Genomic DNA, 19,618 nt, shown 5'->3' on the forward strand with positions numbered 1-19,618 from the left:
CCTCCTGATGCAAAGGTTGTGCTTCACATCAGGAGGTACACTCATGCTTATCTTCCAAAAGCTTTAATACAAGGCTAGGTTCAGCCTTTTTCAAGTCTGGAAACTTGGCTGACCTTTCAGAGACCATTTATATGCATTCAATTCATGAAGTGATTCATTTAGTACACCAGTAATCTGCTGAGTATAATGCTTCTAGGATTCTCTTTGGACTGCAGATATGAGGATGTGGAGACCAGATATTAAGAGCTTTGGCAAAGCTGCCAGCCCTTTTTAGTACTCCTGTAGAGAATGTTTAGTTTGTGTTTGTGGCCTTCAGAAAGAAAACAGAATTAAGTCAATGGTTCCACTCTATGTAATGAATGGAGTTGCATGATTGCCATTTTTTAGACATTTAATCTCTACTACTGTTTCACGCCTTGGAGTCTCGATATAACCACACTAGGATCTATGGACAGGAAGCTGTAATGTTTCCTAGCCTCTCTGAGCTCTTTTTTTTGCAGAGGTCTGGATGAGAACACAGGATATGTTACTGTAGATAAGCTCCTGTCTAATATTTTATTTCCTTTACCTCTGTAGATTGAAGCAGAAATGAAATTCCTGAAAATCAAACTTATTAGTTGCAAGGACACACAAGAATCTGGCAATCTTTGTAAAGAAGAGCCATCTACAGCCTATCTAAGGCAAACTGTTTCCTGATAATTAAGGTTAGTAAATAAGTCCTTTTTTTTTTTTTTTTCCTCCTCTGAAATACACAGTAGGGAAGGTTGCAGCTAATGAGAGTTCTGGATGCTCAGCAGCTTCCAGGGTTAATTTTTTTCTCTGTTGGCTTTATAGCTAACATTTCACAGACCTGCAGGACAAACTGAAGAAGGTGTTTTGGGAGGGAAGCCTAAACTGTCAGAGTACAGGATTGTTTTATGAGTACCGAAGATCAAACAATAGTAATATTTTAAGTTTGTTCTTAATGGAAATATTACAGCTTCTAAGACTTTGATGCCCTTTATTAGCCACAATTACAGAAGGTTAGTTCACCTGAGAAAAATTTGTTGCCAACAGATTGCCAGACCTCAATTTCAACTCCTGAGGAAATAAGCACTTCAAGATCAATCAAACCCGCTGTGTTTTCTATGTACTGTACTGCTTGTTCTGCTCAGTGTGACTCCAAGTAACACACCACACACTTTAATCCCAAAAGGCAGCTGCGAATGAACACTGATTCTCTAGCAGAGAGCAGGACTTTTGAATGTCCTCAGAAACATGCCTGGCACTTGTGGCTATGGTTCTAAATATCCTTAATTTTTCAGATTTCTTCTACCTCAAACAGGCATTGTTTAGGAAAGCTTCCCTATTATGGACTGTGAAGATCTGTATATAAACAGTGTGTCCCATATCTTGTGACCAGTTATTTTGCTTAGCTTTATTTTGAAGTCAGAGGAACAAATAAAGGGAGAGCAGACCAAAGCAGCGATGAACTTTGAACTTATTTGAATGTGAAGCTGATTAGCTACAATTCAGAGAGCACAAAACCCCAGTCTGAACACCCTGAAATTCAGCACAGGAAGCTCCTGGATCTGAGTCTCGTGGTTCACATGCATCTTTACCTGCATCCATGTGAGAGATAAAAGCAGCTTCAAGTTGTCTCCTTCCCAGAAACATAGGGCTGCTTCTCCATTGTGTAATCCTGCTGAGCTGAGAGATGACACAGGGTGTCCCAGCTCCTGGACCCCTGGGTTTTCCCCAAGTGCCAAGTCACTCCTCCTCACAGATAATTGTTTACCATCATCATCTGAAAGAACTATGTCTTCCATGACTAGATTTACAGGTACAACCACTTAAAAAAAAAAAAAAAAAAAAAAAAAAAAAAGTATTCACAGTGAGGTAAATATGCGGGTTTATTGCAGCCAAGCCACTCCTTTCGGTGCTCATTCCTTCTTAGACATCTGCTCGTCGATGTTAAAACCCTGAGCACCTTTGGCAAGGGGAGTGAACTCTGAAATCTGCAGCACCTGTAGCAGGGGAGCAATATTTGAGAAGGAAGCGTTGTCCAGGGAAAAGCAGCAGTTCAACTTGTGTCCCATGTGAGACAAGTGAATCTGAAGTTATATATTATATAAGACGTAGGGGGATGACAGCAGTTTATCATTAACCTGAACTCTGCAAGAAGCATATAAGGAGAGAAAGAAGAAGAAAGCCAGAGAAGCAGCCAGGATGGAAACCACCATAAAGATCAACAATGCTGCGGACATCTCTGTTATTGTCGTCTATTTTTTGGTAGTCCTGGCAGTGGGACTATGGGTAGGTTGGGCTTTTTTTTTTCTTTTTTTGTGCTTGATGAGCAGGTAGTTTATAGAGTCCTAGGAAAATGTCTCAGTGAATGGCAAATGTGTAATTGTATAAAGATCTTGGTGCTTAATTGAGATAGTTAATATGGAGATGGTGGGGCAAATGTGGGTATTTACTGGAGAGGGAAGGATGACCTGGAGAAGCATCTGTTTAACTGGATGAACAGAAGTAGCGGAGAAGCAGGGTTTATATGGGGAAGGAGCTGAGAGATTGGATCAGTAAATACCAGGCCAACTAGGGTTGCTGTTAGAAAGCAGGCTAGCAGGGAGTCGGGGTGTAGCACTGCGGAACGCAGGAGACTGCAGTGGGAATTGGCGGTGTGAGGTGATGCTGTAGGAAACATCAAGAAGTGACAGTTGTGGGGAGAATAGTGGAGGTGGAGTCACTGTGTGAGGAGGGCAATATGTGTTGATGTCTGTGGTGTGAAACTGCTGCTATGACTGTGTGACAGGTTGAGGACCACAGACCGCTCTCAGCAGAGCAGTATTACTTTCGTGCTATTTTTTTTTTGCCAGCAGGACCTTGACTACAGGGAGCAGTGCCATGGAAACTATGAGGAAGGGAGAGTTTCATGGGTGGCAAGAAACAGCGATCACTTTTTGTTTGTGATCTAAGCAGAGCTGTGCCTCCTGCTCCCTCCCAGGCAATGCAGAATACCTGAGGGCTGCAAGGGAAAACTCGGTGCCTAATCCTAAAACAAAGCACAATGCTTTCACAATGAATGGAGAAAGGCAGATGCTATCCTATTGGTATAGCCCTAGTGCTGAGGTGTCTGGGAATAATAGGCCAGTACCATGAGTTACAAAGCTGTAAACCGTGGAATGTCACTGAATTTCAAAGCTGCTATTCTGAGGCATACTCTTTTTCCTTGGGGCAAGCACTCCTGGTAAATTGAGCGCCTGACCATTAACAAGCTGAGAGGAGGCACTGTCCCTCTGTAAACCTGTGCTTGCCAGGAGCATCCCAGGGGTCCATTGCACAGAACAGAAAAATCAGCTGCCAAAAAAAAACAAAAAACAATGTTCTTCCCTAGCAGTCTGGCAATGTTTTGAAGAGCACCAGAATTTTGGAGTGTACACAAAATGGGCACAACCCAGTCTTTATCTTTTTGTTGTGGTAGTAGATGTCAAAAACATTGGATAAAATGTGAATCCTCAGTGTAGCCGAACACCTTGCTGTCTCATGGAAGGGAACTGTCTGTGGGGTCTTTTCCATGAAAGTCTATTGGTGTAGTTGAACTTTCTATTAAAGGTCTGTGACAGAAAAGGGCTGATCTGTATCAGGTCAGATAATTGTGTTCTGAGTAATGCCTGGAACCATTTCTTTCCAGCAACAATGCTTTATTTATTGGACAAATGCTCCTGTGTGTAGTGAAATGGAAATCTATTGTAGACTTCCTTTCTTCTGCATCAGAATAAAAGATATGGCTAATTTTCTTCGAGTCTTCTTTCTTTATTTGCCTGTTCGAAGTCCATCAGAGGATACAATGGGAATCCAATATTTGGATCAGGCTCATGAAGAAAAATGGAAGAAGCTTTCCTCTAAAGCCCATCCTTAGACAAATATAAAATCAGTCTGTGAAAAGGAAATTTTAGCTGACTTCTATGTTTGATCTTTAGAGAGAAGTGAGTGCACTGTTAATACCACAACAAGAAAATAGATTTTTGTAGCTATCTGCTAGGGTTGGATAATACTATATAGAAAAACTGCATAGAATAGAAAATTCCATGAACTTGCAACTTAAAAATCAGTCTTCTTTGGTGGATCAAAGGGATCATTGCTTTCATGGAGTGTTCACACAAATTTGAATTTGCACACTAAACTTTTAGTTGTGATCAATTGTATCATTACATTTAATTTTATTTTGAGGTTTTGGTTGTAGTGTAACAAAAAGTGAAGCAATGAAACTTCAAGGGTTAATATAGACCTAGATACGAAATCATTGTTCAGTTATATTGTTTTCTTCATTGTAAACTTGGTCTATCTAACCACTTTGTTTATTTTTTCCACTTTACCTTCCCCATGTATTTTACCTCTCTGTCGTAGCAGTTTGTTATTAGTCTGTATATAGCTTGCCTAATATACTTAAAAGATGATTAAATCGTTTTTTCTTTCTCTTTTTTTCCAGGCTATGTTCTCAACAAACCGAGGGACAGTAGGTGGATTCTTCCTGGCTGGACGGAACATGGTTTGGTGGCCGGTGAGTTCAAACACTGTGTGTATATGAAAGATGCTTGTGTATGTGCATCCACCTCATGTGAGTATGTCTAGCCTTTAAATATATAATAGAAATAGAAATACAGAGTATTTCTACATTAGTTTGGAGACTGTGATGGCTATGTCATGTAGGTGCACCCTGCTCAATTTCAAACTCTTTTTCTAGCCACAGTGATACAGTGATAACTGCACAACAAAACCCACGTGACAGGCAGGGTAAACTGTTGGGGAAATTGTATTGAGCTCTGAGTTGTCTTGGTTGTGTTGCCAGCTTGCTTGAACATAGATACATTGGTGATGTCAGTGTAGATAAATCCTATGCTTTGTCTTTCAGCCCACTTAAATAATAATAAAAATAAAAATATTTTGAATTTAGTACTTTCACTGCACTATAATAAACTGACTCATATTGAGGTTATCACTGAGAAAAGTTACTCATTTTTTTCCCCAATATTGCTTTAGTGTTTGCAATTTTGGTAACAAGTTCTGGTCAGTACAAAAAGAAAATCCTGGGAAAATTGTGATAAAATATTGGTAAAATGTAGTTTAAAATTTATTTAAATATTATGTGTGACTGACATTGTATTTGGAGCTGTCTTTTTGAGCTTGGTCTCAAAAAGTATCTTTGCATATTACTAAGATTTTTGATTTAAGATTCACCCACATGGATTCAGTTACAGGATCCAGGGGGAGATAGAGTAAATGTTTGTTCTATAAAAATTTAAGGAATTTTATTGAAGTAGATTGCACAAATAACTAGACCTATTTCAGTCACCTTCACTTCAAGTTCCAATCTGCTTTTAGAAGGACTTGGGGCTGCCATTTTAATGACATAAAAAGATTAAAGGGTGGTGCTAGTAAAAGGTGTCTTCATTTGGTAGAGTAGATCTAAGAAAATTCAGGTTCTGTTGGAAGCTTGAGGAAAGAGTAAAGCTTCCTTTCTCTCCTTTCCAAGCTATTATAAGATAAATCACATAAATTTAGCAAGAAAAATAAACTTGCTTAACAGTCAGTTTAACCAGTGGGCTGGTTTTAACCTTGTGCAATTCTGTCTGCCTGTCAAGGGTGAATATGAATACTTTTTTGTGCAGACATAAAAGAAAATGGAAGAGACAAGGCAGGAAAAACTCACCAAGAGAACTTTCTATCTTGCTGCAGAGGCATAGAAAACTCCTAATGATTCCTCTAAGACCCAAGGAAGGTTAACAAACACAGAGTGCTCTGGGAACACAAAAACAATATATTCAGCTCCCTTCCTCCAGTAGGAAGACAAAAGGGATGACCCTGCGGTGCAGCAGTTGCTGCTAGGATCATCTCTCTCTCCTGCCCAAACTATGCAAGCTCAGCACAGATGCAGTGCTAGTCATCAGTGCAGTCTTAAGACCACCCCTTCAATCCTTCCTTCTGGAATGCCAGGAGTGTCTTTCTGCACCATAAAAACAAACACTTCTTGCTTTTCTTCCTGATATCACTCAAAATAAACAAATGACCAACACTCAAACTGCAAGCTAAATACTATGTCAGCAGCACCACCTTGGAGAGTTTGCCTCAGATGAGAAGAGATTCCAAAATACCTATGCAAACTGGGGTAGAGTGACTAGGAAACCAATGAAAGTATAGAAAGTTCAGTCAAAGATATGATCTTAATTCTGTGACAGCTAGCACTATACTTATTTTTTTTTTCTGCTGGTTTGTTTTTGTTTTTTTTTTTTTTTTTTAAACTTTATTTTACTTTATTTTCGTGTCACATCAGGGCTAACCTGATTTGGTTGAGGGGTGGGGGAAGTTTTGTAAATGATCTCTTATTTATCAAATTTCTTCCCTGTAATTTCAGCATAACAACTCTTGCCATGCAATCGATTGCCTTCTGAAACAGAAAGGAAAAAATCCCTCCACTAACTTGTTAAAATTTAATTCCATTTTACTAATTGTATTTTTCTATGTTTATACTGTGGTCTATGTGCTACAAGGCAGCCATAAGTAGCTTTTCTGATTCCACAGGGAAAGAGACTCATTAGCAGTGTATTAGGATCTCTTACTGGCAAGCCTGGGAAAGGGAATCTGTTCACCTAAATGATCTAATTGCTGTGGTTTAGGGTAGAGAGGTCTGTCACTCAAGGGCTGGAGGTTACTCCCACTTTTGTTATCGATTTTGCATGTGATTGTCAGTCGCTTTGCCTGATTGTGATTCCATTTCTCAATGTATAAAGTAGGAGCAATACAGTTATCATGGGCCAAATCTGTCCAACTTTGTCTCTGTTCACTCCAGCAGAGTCTGTAAAGGTTGCTTGGTATTTCACAGAACAAAGCCCTTAGCTTGTCTTTTCTGGCTGTTCTGCTGAGGGCATGGGTCACTTCTGTGTTATTTCACTGAAATCACTGTCCTTGATGCAGTGGATGAGTCAACTCAGTAGCTCCAGTAGTTAATTAGGGATCAAGATATATAATTATGTTCTTGCTGATTGCCAGAAATTTAAATCCATCACGAGTTAATTGCATGGTAGGAAATGCTGTGCCCTTTACACAGTGTTTTTAGAGAAAATGAGGGAAGAATTTTCAAGAAACTGGTTTTGGTCTCTTGTGCTCTGAGGGAAATGTCTTTAGGAAAGGCATGTATGGCTCTTTAAATACTCATAACCAACTGTAGTTTTTCCAAAGAGTCATAGAGTACATCAAAATAAGTGCCTGCTTTGTAACACTGGGCATTGCAAACTGAATTTTTAACTTCTTTTGTTAAAATACTTTCTAGCATTGTAAGAAATGAGGTGCCTATTACTGGAAAACAGCTTCAGTAGTAGCCAGTTCCTAAGGATTAACAGGACTTCAAGCACAATAATAATTAAAAAGCAGCAACAACAAAACAAACAAAAAACCCCACTACCATTAACAACAAAAAAAACTTTTGATTTTGAAGCTTTTTTGCTTTTGAATATTGTTTTTCAGGTTTTGCAGTTTTGCAGACAAAGTTGTCTGCACACTTATGAGTTACCTGATATGCCTCAGTTCCAGAGGCATAAAAGCTAATAAGGCAGAGTGTAGTACCTGGTGGGCATCCAAAGTTCAACTGTGGTTGGAAAGATTTACTGAATAGTAAGTGGGAAGTGTTTTATACTTGAGAGCATAATGCACTTAAAAAATAAATATCTCTCAGTTTATTTAATGTTATTGATGCATTGATCTTTGTGAGCAAGGTAAGAATTAAAGGGAAACATACAGGGTTTTGTTTCAGCTCTGTGTGGGTTATTTTCATCAGAACTGATCACTGGCACAATTTTTCTGATCTCTGCAGCCAGTTAAATTTTACTTATTCTCAGAATTCTCCCCATTTGCTGAATCTGACACTGTTATGAGGAGCCAGTAAAGACAACCCTGGTATGAATAAGAAGTGTACTTCATTCCCTTAGATGAAGTGGAATAAGAAATTAATTATTTTGTCAAGTTCCATACAAAAATAGTGTAAAAGCAATTGTTGTCAGAGTAAAAAGAATTATAAAAAAATAAAAATAAAAAAATCAGAGCAAACCTCCAGTAGAAACGGAGAAGTTAAATGAAAAAGATTACTATAGAACCTGTCAGAATTTTCCAGCCAGCCTGGAGAACACCTCCAGGTTTATTTCAGCAGTAAAGCAATACATTAAACTTGCGGAGTAAGAGAGCAGAATAAATGTTTCTTTCTTTGGGTCTCAGGGCCTTGAAGGAACAAAGGAATGAGAAATTTGTCCAAAGAAGAGGGGTTTGAGGAGCATCTTTTGCAGGTGACACAGGGGAGAGGTTATACCATGCAACAAGGCTTGTGGAGCCTTTCTGCTGTTCTCAGTTGAGGGGCTAAACGTGGGTCCTCTCTTTGCCACAGGAAAGGTGTGCTCAGGGTTGGGGAAATAAGTTTGATACTGAGCTAACACTTTCAGAAAGGAAAGAGGACATTAGGGACATAGGATATCTATTAGCAGGTCCTGGGAGGCAGGAAAGGCATAAGCTGCAAAGTCTGCACACTATCACTGCAGTGGTCACTGATTTGCAAAGTGTGTTGCATACGGTTTGGAACAGCAAGAGCCAGGATGTCAGTGCATCCTAAAGTTAATGAAAAGAGCAAGGTGAATCGGTTAATGAATAACATGGAAAAAACATAGTGATCATCACTTGCCTGCAGTGTGATGGTACTTTTCCTGAACAGAGTACTTGTGTTAAAACCTGACCTCTTAAAAGATTTTAAAAGAGTTAATGTTCCACTTTCCAGGTTAGTTCAGTTTTTTGCCCTCTCTTTCCCTCTTAACAGGTTTTGTTCCTTTCAATAAACTTTCCTCTTTACTTTTCCTCTTATATCTGCTTTTAAAATCAGTTCACTAATGCATTCACTGGGAATGGTTAACAATTCCTGAATATTTTTCCCTCTTTCCTCCCCCAACTTCAGCCCATCCTCTGACTTAAAGTCATGCATATGGAAGAAATCAAATATGGAGACCTGCTCTTTCAGTGGTGCTCCCCAGGGAAAAGAGGCAAGCCAGAGACAAACACCCATCCTGTTACACCTCTACGTGCTCTGTTGTCACTCCAGCAAAGGCAAAAATACCATCTTATCAACTTGATTCATCTCTGTTACTCAGATCACAGAGAAGAAATTTTAGCCACATAACTTCTGGGAATTTAGACACCTTTAATGCTGCCCTGTGGTGAGGGAGCAGTGTAAATGTTTACTTGGAGTCTTTTGAGAAAGAGCATTCTTTATGTCATGTGTAGGTGGACTGCAGCACGTACCAATTGCAAATCAAACAATTCTGATGATCAGCCTCCTCAGTATAGAAATGTTTCACCAGGAAGTTCTTTGCACACTACACATCTGCCCACCACACATCTGCCTTCTTCCTTCCTCCTTAAAGTACTGCCATGGCAGGTGGGAAATTTCTCTTCCCCTCTGGCATCAGCAGCTGCCAGGGCATAAGCATATTTGGTAAGCACTCCTCTTGCTTTAACCATGCTGTAGTTTTCAGAATAATATACATTTCCCCAGTATGAAGTAAAGGTGATACGTGCATTCACATTGTTTTGTCCTCGCACTGGCCCTAAACATGGTGGCAATTTTGCATTGCTTTGGGTACATTTCACATTTTTCTTAAAATACAGCTGTTCCCTAGATGAAGTTGGGAACACAGAATTACCAGCAAATGTTACAGTAGGTCCTGTGTTTTCAGGTGCTGAGCCAAAGCCTACTATAGCTGTCAGTTCTTCAAGTTCTTCATTAACTGCTTTTGTTTCTTGGATCTGCTTGCAGCACATTTTAGGCTTCTGAAACAGGAAAGGGAACACATTAAATAAAATCAGGGATTAATGTAGTTAATCTTTACTGGTGATTGCATTTCTGGTAACCTAGATTTAAGTTTAATTATTCATCTCCAGGAAAAGCACTGGACAACAGTACTAATGCTACTATTACTGGTATTTGTTTCTTCATGATCATTGATGAGAAAATACTGCTGCTGTCACAAAGAGGTTAAAAGCAAAAGGTTTTTCTATTACCAAGGATCTCTGTCTTATTTGCTAATGCTTGTTGCAAGACTTGTGATTCCTGTAGAAACATCTTTCATGTGACAAACTGGTTACATTTCTGCAGGGCACAACTGACTTAAAAAAAAAAAAAAAAAAAAGTCCAGAACTGAGTGGACTAGAGACAGAAGCTCCCTGTCACAGCAGAAGAACAGTTTGTCTGCACTAAGACCAGAAGACATCAGGAGACCAAACAAAGGAAAGGAGCAAAAAGTTAGCTTGGAAAAGAAAGCAGTAGATGGATGAATTTTACTTGTTGCATATAAAAAATGGGGGAGGAAAATCTACTTTGTGATTAGAGATCAGGACTGCGAGATAGAGAGTGTGGATGCTATTCCTGGCTGTGGCATAGTTCTATAGAACAAAACTGATCTTCAGAGATGGATTTCAATGATGAAATCCCTTGTATCCTCCTGAATCTCAGGCAATCGTCCCTGTGCTCTCAGAAAGATTGACTTAATTTTTACTGCTGCACAAAGAGCTCACTGCAGACCTGGAAATTTGTAACTTTTCACATATGTTTTAGGACCCTAAGAATCTCTCAGTGAGCTGCAGACAAGCGATATTTCTCTCTTTTGTAAGGTAACTCCAAGCATGTTCCAAGTGCTGCCTGTATTTGGGAACCGCATAAGGAGAGTGTGCAGGTGCAGGTCCTGCATTCATGGTTCTAAAAACATTCTAAAGCATTTTGGGGTTTTTCAGCTTGGGGGATCAACCTTAAAAGAGAGCATTATTAGAAGCTGATCAGCAGAGCTTCTTTCACCTGCTTTCTATATGCTTTTTCTTTTAATCCTGTTTCATTTTTTCTTTGTAGTTTTCATAGGACACAGAGAACAAATAGAAGTGAATTAAAAAATGTTCACTCACATCTTCTCTTCTTAGAACTACTTCAGCTCACATCTTCTGCCTACAATATCCAGTCCAACTTCCTTTTCCCCTCAAGTTTTTATCCTGCATCCTTCAGTTTCTGGCCTTGAAAATTATCATTTGGTATTTATACTGCCTTTAATGTTTTCATTTCAAATGAAGGAAACTTTATACCTTTTCTCTTCATCTTTTACTGTAGTCTGAGCTATTTGATGAAAAGTTAGATCTTTCAGGCTAACCTGTGTTTTCTGAATGGCTCTGAGTGGCTTAATTTAGCATAAACCTTTGCTAATTTTGGTCTTTCTCCAAAGAAAGTGTTTCTCCAAAGAAAGTGTTCTTCTTGTGTTTTCCCCAGTGTTCTCTCTGCTGGATCAGTGCAAGATCTGGGAGTCTTAGAGAAACAGCATTCATTAAATATAGCTCCTAATTTGCTGGATTTTGTATCTTCCAGAAACACTTTTCTCAGCAGATATTTCTGCCGTGCATCTTGAAGAATTTAATTAAGTTAATCCAATATCTTCGGACTAAGCTTGAATCAACTACAAAGTCTGCACAACTCTTACTGATTACACATTTAGTCTCATAGTTTGCAGAACTTTAATACGAAGTACTGGGAGTGCTGGTTTGGCAAGTGGGCATGCACTTATTGTTTCCTCCTTGAGCAAGTCAGATCACAGTCCTCTTGTCTAATTGTTTGGGTATCAACAAATGTCAGTCAAGTTTTGCAAATATTTGAAAATCTGTATTGGTGCCATAACCTGTTTGCCTCATCTGGAAGATCATCTCCTTTGCAGCATTGTATTATTCTTGTTTTAGATACAATGGCTGGAGTCTCAGATTTTGGGGGATGGTGGACAGGGGGGAATAAGATGGACTCTTGAAAGTAGTCAAGGCAGTTGTTTGTCAGTTGTTCTTATCACGATCTAATGACAGATAGGCCTGAGTTGAAAATGCCAAATGAATGTGATTTTTTTCAAAACAGGAATGAAGAACCAAATCTTGTTCTTTCTTTTTCCAGATTGGTGCCTCTCTGTTTGCCAGTAACATTGGCAGTGGACATTTTGTGGGCATAGCAGGAACAGCAGCAGCTGGAGGAATTGCCATCGGAGGATATGAATGGAATGTAAGTGGCATGCATTTGAGTGAACATCTGTGATACCGGGATTATCTGCAGAGGTTAATCAAGATAACATTGACTAATAATTTTAGGCTGCCAAAGTTTGTGCTTGGCAACACTTGTTTCTGTACAGACCCTACAAATGCCAATGTTATCTACTATCTTGGTGCAGTTGACTTACTTGGTCCTTGTCCAAGCGACTGAGAAAAGATGACTCTTTTCTATTGAATGAGGCTTTTCAGAGAGCGTTTTAACCAAATAAATCAGTGGATTCTCTTCTCTTACATGTCTTTTGATTACTTTTTATTTATAAAGACTGATCTCTGACTGTAGAATGTCTGGAAGAACTAAGCAGATTTATAATCCACAGTATTTTTTACAGCAGTTTGCTGTATAGAAATTGTTGAGGAGGCTTTGATTTTTTCACAAGTTGTAGGAAATTTGGGATATCCTCCACAGACTCAAAAATAATTTCCTTTTTTATTTCTCCTTCTTCTGATTGTATATTCCACTTATGGTTGCAGTATGGAGTACAGATATTCAAGCTGACTTTAAATTATTTACTTGGTGTACTTGGTGTACCTGCAGCAGTGTTAACTGCAATAGCACAAAGGTTCAGATGAGCTAATTCAGTCCATTTCCCTGAATTCTCAGGCTCTGTGGGTCTGGATAACAGTGGCCTTATGCTGCTTGATTCACCTTTATCGAAGGGATTATTACATGACACAAAGAACTCAATGAGCATTACATAGGTTTGTACTTTCCTTGCATTTAATTCTGTGCAGTGAAAGAAACGTGAGGGACCTATTTTTTTCATTAACAAGTAGATGGTCGCTGCAAATATTCAAGTACTTATGCCATAAATATTTAAGGAGAAAGATAAAGGCTAAAATGAGTTCTGTGAGACGTGCACAGTTAATCTGTGATCTTTCTGTATTTGCTTACACTAGGGCTGTAACAAACCCGATTCCCCTTTTCTTTGCACAAAAACTAAGCAAAACAAAACAGAACAAACATTGCTTGAAATTTCATGGCATTCAAAGCTCTAGGACCCATATCCTTCTTCAAACATACCCATCTCTAACACTTCATCTCCTGGGAGATTCTCCATGGACTAATATCAGTATATAGTGTACAATTGTTGTTTAGGAAGAAGCAATGATGCATGAGTGTATTTGGGGTGATATGTTACATAGTTTTTAAAATATTTATGACAGACAGAGACTAATGTACAGGTTAATAGACACAATACTGCAATATTGCTCTTGACTATGTAATCCAATTCTCCTCTTGAAAGAAATACTAAATTTGACTGTTGTAGTGCTTGTGTATCGGTAATATTCCACTGAAATTATTCCTAAATTATATTAGGGAGACAGCAGGAGCAGAACCAGTCTTTCATATCTATTGTATGTTTTTGATCTAAGGGCAGAACTTAAAAGATAACATTATTTAAAAACAAACAAACAAACAAACAAACAAACAAACAAAACCACCTAACTCTTGTGTGGACAGAAGAAATGCAGAGTGTGGATCTGCATTTTGTTGCAGGATTTTGAACCGATTTTTTGCTCAAAATATACAAATCTATATTTGTCTGTCTAGTTCTGTACAGTTCTGTGTCAGACAGCATTTGCCAGCCATTTAAGTCAGAAAAATAATTCCAAAGTACAGTTAGATTTATTGTTCACAAAATGCACCTGGTAATACAAAATACAATGTGAAATGGTGATGTGGAAATTCAAAATACTTTACAAAATGCATGTGGTACAGTATGTGGGATTGTTGTAATATACTCTGTCTTGTAAAAAGCACAGACATCTCACAGAAACCCAGTGCAGAAGGCAGTTAATGAAATATCAAAAGAAGTGCTACTCTTCTTAGTACCTAGGTTTGCTGATCACAGCATACCATTGCAGCAGATCTGATTCTAAGTGGGAAAGTATTCTGCATTAGTGGCTCTGGGATGAAGCTAGCAAATATGGTATCAGGTATCAGACTTCACCTTCCTTAATATTTCCCAGAAATTGCAGTCTTATGGACTGGTCACATTTTAACAACTAGGATCCCTGAGCCTGCTCTGAGGAAGGCTAGGGTAGCCTGGTGTTGCTAGTAGAGTAGCACTTCGATATTAGAGGGCAAACCTGTCAACAGAAATCATTCTTTTTTTTTTTTTTTTTTTTTTTTTTTTTCCCCTACAGAATATATTTTGTGCTTTTGGAAATCTAGCATGAAATTCATGCTCCATAATACCTGGCAAATCTCTTGGCCAGGTTTTCATTCCCAGATTTTCAAATGCAAGACAAAGGACAGAGCAGGGCCCAATCCAGCCCCACAGTAGCCAGGTTTGAGTGGTTTCAATGGTCTCTGGCTGCTCTTGGGTCAGATAAATGGAATTAAGGAGTGCTGTCTAGAGAGAGGAGGCTAATTTGGCTGATCTTGTCTTGACTGCAGGCTCTGATATTTGTGGTTGTTCTAGGATGGCTGTTTGTACCCATCTACATCAAAGCTGGGGTAAGTAAGTCAAAACAGCATGTTATGCTTTTCTTTGCAGCCCGTTAATCGTCCTCTCTCCTCTTGATTGCGGAACAGGTCTTGAGTATTGCTAAGCCATTGAGTACAAGTACAAGAGATCTGAGTATGTTAAAACTGTACAATGTTTTCTGTATGTATTTAAATAGTGATGGTTCTCAATTCTGAGACCTGAGATGAGAAGTATTTGATACTCTCTCCTTGTCCTCTGTGATTGCTAGAGCTGCTGTGCTTTGCAACTTCATTTGCAGCTCCTCTCCATTTGCCTTACACTCTTGTAGTATCTACGTAGCAAAAAGCTTCCTCTAACTTGTGTGCATCTGTGCCCCATTATCTGAAACTTTGCCTACTCCCCCACAGGTGGTGACAATGCCAGAGTATCTGAGGAAGCGTTTTGGTGGGAAACGGATTCAGGTCTACCTATCAGTCCTTTCACTGATCGTGTATATTTTCACAAAGATCTCAGTAAGTAAAACTTTTACAACATTTTTTTCCATCCTACATTGATCTAAAGAAGAGAAACTCCCGTTTACATTATTACTCGCACAACTGGCTCAATTGCTTCCGATTTGGAGCCCTTGGTCAAATTAACGGTAGTAGAAATATGGTGTGTTTTCTTTCTTCTGTCTAGTGAGATAATGTATTCAGATCTGTTTTGCAGTCTGAGATTTTGGCTTCCTGGAATGTCTACGAGAAGCCTTTCTCTTGATACTTGTTGGGCTTTTTTTTTTAAATTACACTTTTTTTTTTTTTTTTAAATTACACCTTTGTAATTTAAAAATTACACCTTAAAAGGTTTTTAAGGTGTAATCTAGAACAGGTCAGACTGGAGGGAACCTTGTATTGTATTAGTCTGTCTTAGGGATCTGTGAAACATGCAGAAGGAAAGGTTACAGCCTGTCAGCTTGTACCTTTTTTCTGCTTTAATCTTCTGAGAAATAATAGCTGCTGCTTGTTGAACCATTTGGTTTCAGTATTTTTTTGGCATTGCTTTGGGCAATGCTTAGCCCTTAGGCTAAGGAGAATTAGCATTGCTTTTGGTCTCTAGAGGGAAAAGAAAACTCTTAGGTTTTCAAGAAACAGATTTTATTTTCTCTCCAGACTTCATATTTACCTGTTTTAGCACTCTCTGATGGACATGTCATCAGCAATATAACTGAGGGAAAAGAAAAAAAGAGCAATGAAAAAAAGAGAATGATAGGAATTAGAAAATAAGGGAGTAGGGAAATGCAAAGGAAGTAAATGATAATAGCTGAGGTGAAAGGAGAGTAGAGAAGAGATTCTTTTAATGGGTAAGTGGTTGCTATAAAGTTTAAGGTGCTGAAAAGTTAATGTTTATTAAGTATGTGGTTGTGAAGTGGTGAAGAGCTGGTATTTTCCATATATCTTGAAACTACCAAGCCTCTGAAGAAGTCCACAGTTCAGGCATACCTCAATCTGTTGTTTTTCAGAAGTTGCCATGGCAGATTACTCTTTGCCCTCTGAATGGGAGCTGAATGATAATAGTGCAATTTAAGCTAAAAGATTGGCCTTTTGCTCTCATTCTCACATCTTCATGATAACTGATCCTTGCAAAGGTTATAAATTAAACAGGCTGGTACTGTGGGGCTGTCCTCAGAGCTGGATTTCTGTATATTTTAAAAGGATCAGTTAAATTTACTGTTGTGCTTACCTGAGATTTCTGATTACGCTAGCTATGTTGCACATGCCACAGAGTTCAGGCAGCTTTAGCAGGTGAGAAACACTTCCACTCTGATGACTCACAGTCCTATTCTGCAACACATTTGCAATAAGCCTGTTAAGGTGTTGTGCAGGTTCTGAATGTACCAGCTTTTATTTCCAGGCTCTATCATGCATAAGTATCTAGTCATGAAATTTCACCGTTTGATTCAGGGTGTCTTACTTTCAGACAAGACAGGTTCTCCATATAAGCTTTCTGTGTGGTCATCAGGCTGAAACACCTTCTCCTACGCTTCTGGTCCTGTCTTATCAGGGAGCAAAGCAATAGTCAAGAGATCCATAGCAGCACAATGCCTGGGCCCCACTCTACCATCCTAGCTTCCAATGAACCCAGTTATTCCAGCTGTGTGTGGTGAACTGCCACAGAACTGTGTCTCTGTGCTATGCAGTGGAAGATTTGGTGCACAGGTTTCTCTGTCTCCATCATTTCTCCCATCTGCCCAGAACAACTCTGTCAGTGTCAATTCCATGCATAAACATGGCTGTGATTGCTGTAGTATACCAACATATCTTTTGCACTGTTGCCTTACGTCACTATATTTGGTAGGGCAAGATTTGCCTAGGTCTGATTTACTTGTCATGTTTTATTCAGAATATGCAGAACAGTCAAAGTCCTTGAATGTTTCAGTACTGTCAGAGAAAGTAAAAATAGGTTTTTCTGTAATGTGCTATACAACACCAGGCCTAAATTGTCTCCAGATGAACCAGCTCTAGGAGCACAGAGGTAAGGGCTGTTCCATCCTGGACCATAACTTGCTTCTTTGTGCTGTGTAGAGATATGTATGTATGTATGCTATGTGGAGCTAGCACAAGTTTCTCTTCCCAGAGACACGTTGCATCTCCAGACATACCCACGTGTTGACAATCTGTGCCCTATCCAGCCTGGAGATTTGCATTTTACTTCCTCGACTGCTGCCTTTGTAAACACTCCCTTGTCGTCATCTGGGCTTACTGAGATTTGGTGTAGAAGGATGGCTTTCTGCCCTGCCCTTGACAGGCAGTCACACCTAGCAGTTTGACTAGCAGTGATACTTACTGCCACTTATCCTTCTAGAAAAACAACATCTTGTTTCCAGGCTAGTTATTTTATGTGCTGCTCCCTTGATTTGTTATAATATTATGTAATGCTCTTAGTAATATTATTATCAGGGTGCTTTCCAATGAATAATATAATATGTTGGTCATGTAACTTCTGCCATGCTCTTTCTGTCACACTACCCACCACTGTGTAATGATCAGATTATCTTTTTACGCATTTGTGCAAGGTTATTATTGCTTCTGTCTTTTCCTGTGCATCTTCTGTATATTTTTTTTTTGCATCTTACCTTGTATCATGGCTAATCAATCGCTTGTCAGGCAAGGTCATGCTGCAAGGTGTCAGTCTTTGGGATCAGGACATGTGATCATTCAGCCCAAATGATTTCTGCTGCACAGGCATCACGTGTACACGCTTCCTAAGCATGCAGTGCTGTGTGAGCAGAGCCCCTGGCAGCTTTCAGAATCTTGCTCAACAATAGTATTGCTGATATTGGCCATTATGCCAGTGAAGATGGTCTAGTGAAAACAAAATCTTGATGAAGAGTAATTAACTAAACTGCGACAAAACAAGGGAATGAAGAACTGAATGCTTTTGAAGAAATCAGAAATTAGATTTATCAGAATTCAGGGCATCTATTTACCAGGGGAAGGGCAGTAAGAAAGTTAAGCTCCTCTTAGAACTGCAGAGTGTAGAATGAATAGTGGAGTGTGGGGGTGTACTAACATTGCAGCTGATATACTAGTGATATACACAGTCTCCAATTTAGTTATAATGCATTCTACCAATTGTTCCTGCATGATCTGTGCATGGCTTTGGAAAGAGAGCTTGTAATGTAAAGGAAAGATTTACTCCATCAAAGATAAGATAAGGATTAAATAGTATCTATAAAAAGGTATTAATGGAGAAACAAGGAAGTATTGGAAGGAAATAATCTAATTGGGAGGGAGGAGCAGTGAAGCTGGAAGGTAACAGCAATTTAGAGGAGCTGATACATTGCTCAGGACACTAAATAATTAACTGTGTATTTCTTTCTGGGGGTCATTTTAGAACCATTAATATTTAATGCTATATAGGGTAAACTAAAGCCAGGAACAATAAAAAGCAGACTTATCCAGGACATACGCTGATCAGTGTTGCAAAAAGATAGGAAAAAATATTCCTATAGAAATAAGGGACAAAGTATATAGTCTAGCAGCCACTGGGGGGATCATATCTAAAAAATCCTGGTTCCTAACTTGAGACTGCAACATAAGAAACCAAATCATCTCAAACTGCTCCAGTGGCAGGGTTTTGGGAATCAGAGTGTTATGATTCACATGCTGCTTCTCAGTTGTCTTCTGCACATCGGGGTAGTTGAGCTGGAGGATCTCTTGCTGCAGAGGTCTGTACTACTTCCTCATTCTCCAAAGTGAACTGAGGGTGAGGTCATACCATGCGGTCTTGGTTTCAGTTACCTGCCATGTCATAGCTTCACCGACTCTGGAACAAAGAGGGTTTCTTCTTCCAGCATCCCCCGGCTAGCCAGACTGCATAACTGCATATTGGTATATCTGCCCTGCCTTACCTCAGCCTAGCTGTGGACAAAACGAGTCCAGGTTGCTTTTTTTGTGATCTCAGACTCTGGGATTCCCACCACCAGGCCTGTGGAATCTCCCATTATTCCAGCAAGCCGCCATCTGGCATCTGTCCTGAAGTAACTGTGTGTGCAAGCCTTATCCCAGAGCGCACACATCTTTGTCTCACAGAGCCTGCACATGGACAATTTCTGTTCCTTGGTTGAAGCAGTGTTTTGTAACTCCTGAGCTTGCTGAACCTTCTGAGGACTTGTGCTGTTAAGTGAGGACATGACTCCTTTGTAGAGCCGCATGGGAGGTGTGTTATATGGAAAGAAGGCATTCGGGTGGGATTGGATGTGAGTCCATGTTCATGATGCTCGGAGGGAGATGCAAAACTCTAATGAAAGGATGATTAACAGTAATATATTAGAAGTGCACTGGGGTAGATTATTCTGGCTGCAAATTTAGGTAAATAGCCTTGATGCAAATTATGTCTAAATCAGGAAATTACTTCTTGTGATTAATATCCCAGTAAAGATAGTGTTATTCTGAAACCTGGACAATCATTTTTACCCAAGAGCTAAAGGTCTCTTCTGTTAGCCAACTGTATGTCAATTACTCTGACAGGAACTTAAAAATAGCAATAACATTTTTGCCTTTAATTCC

General features: G+C 39.3%; 1 protein-coding gene across 1 annotated transcript in view; it reads left to right on the forward strand.

The window, feature by feature from the left end:
• Positions 1 to 2,208: 2,208 nt before the first annotated feature.
• The window catches only part of SLC5A1 (solute carrier family 5 member 1), a gene marked incomplete at its 5' end in the record, with an annotated part of 30,256 nt that continues 12,846 nt past the window's right edge, over positions 2,209 to 19,618 (forward strand). The window contains 5 exons of the mRNA XM_082774106.1: positions 2,209 to 2,295; positions 4,472 to 4,543; positions 11,987 to 12,091; positions 14,540 to 14,599; positions 14,978 to 15,082. Coding sequence (XP_082630232.1) covers positions 2,209 to 2,295; positions 4,472 to 4,543; positions 11,987 to 12,091; positions 14,540 to 14,599; positions 14,978 to 15,082 — 429 coding nt within the window. The remainder of the gene's footprint in view (positions 2,296 to 4,471; positions 4,544 to 11,986; positions 12,092 to 14,539; positions 14,600 to 14,977; positions 15,083 to 19,618) is intronic.

The sequence above is a fragment of the Aythya marila genome (genome assembly GCF_965140915.1).
Source record: "Aythya marila genome assembly, chromosome: 17".
NCBI lineage: Eukaryota > Metazoa > Chordata > Aves > Anseriformes > Anatidae > Aythya > Aythya marila.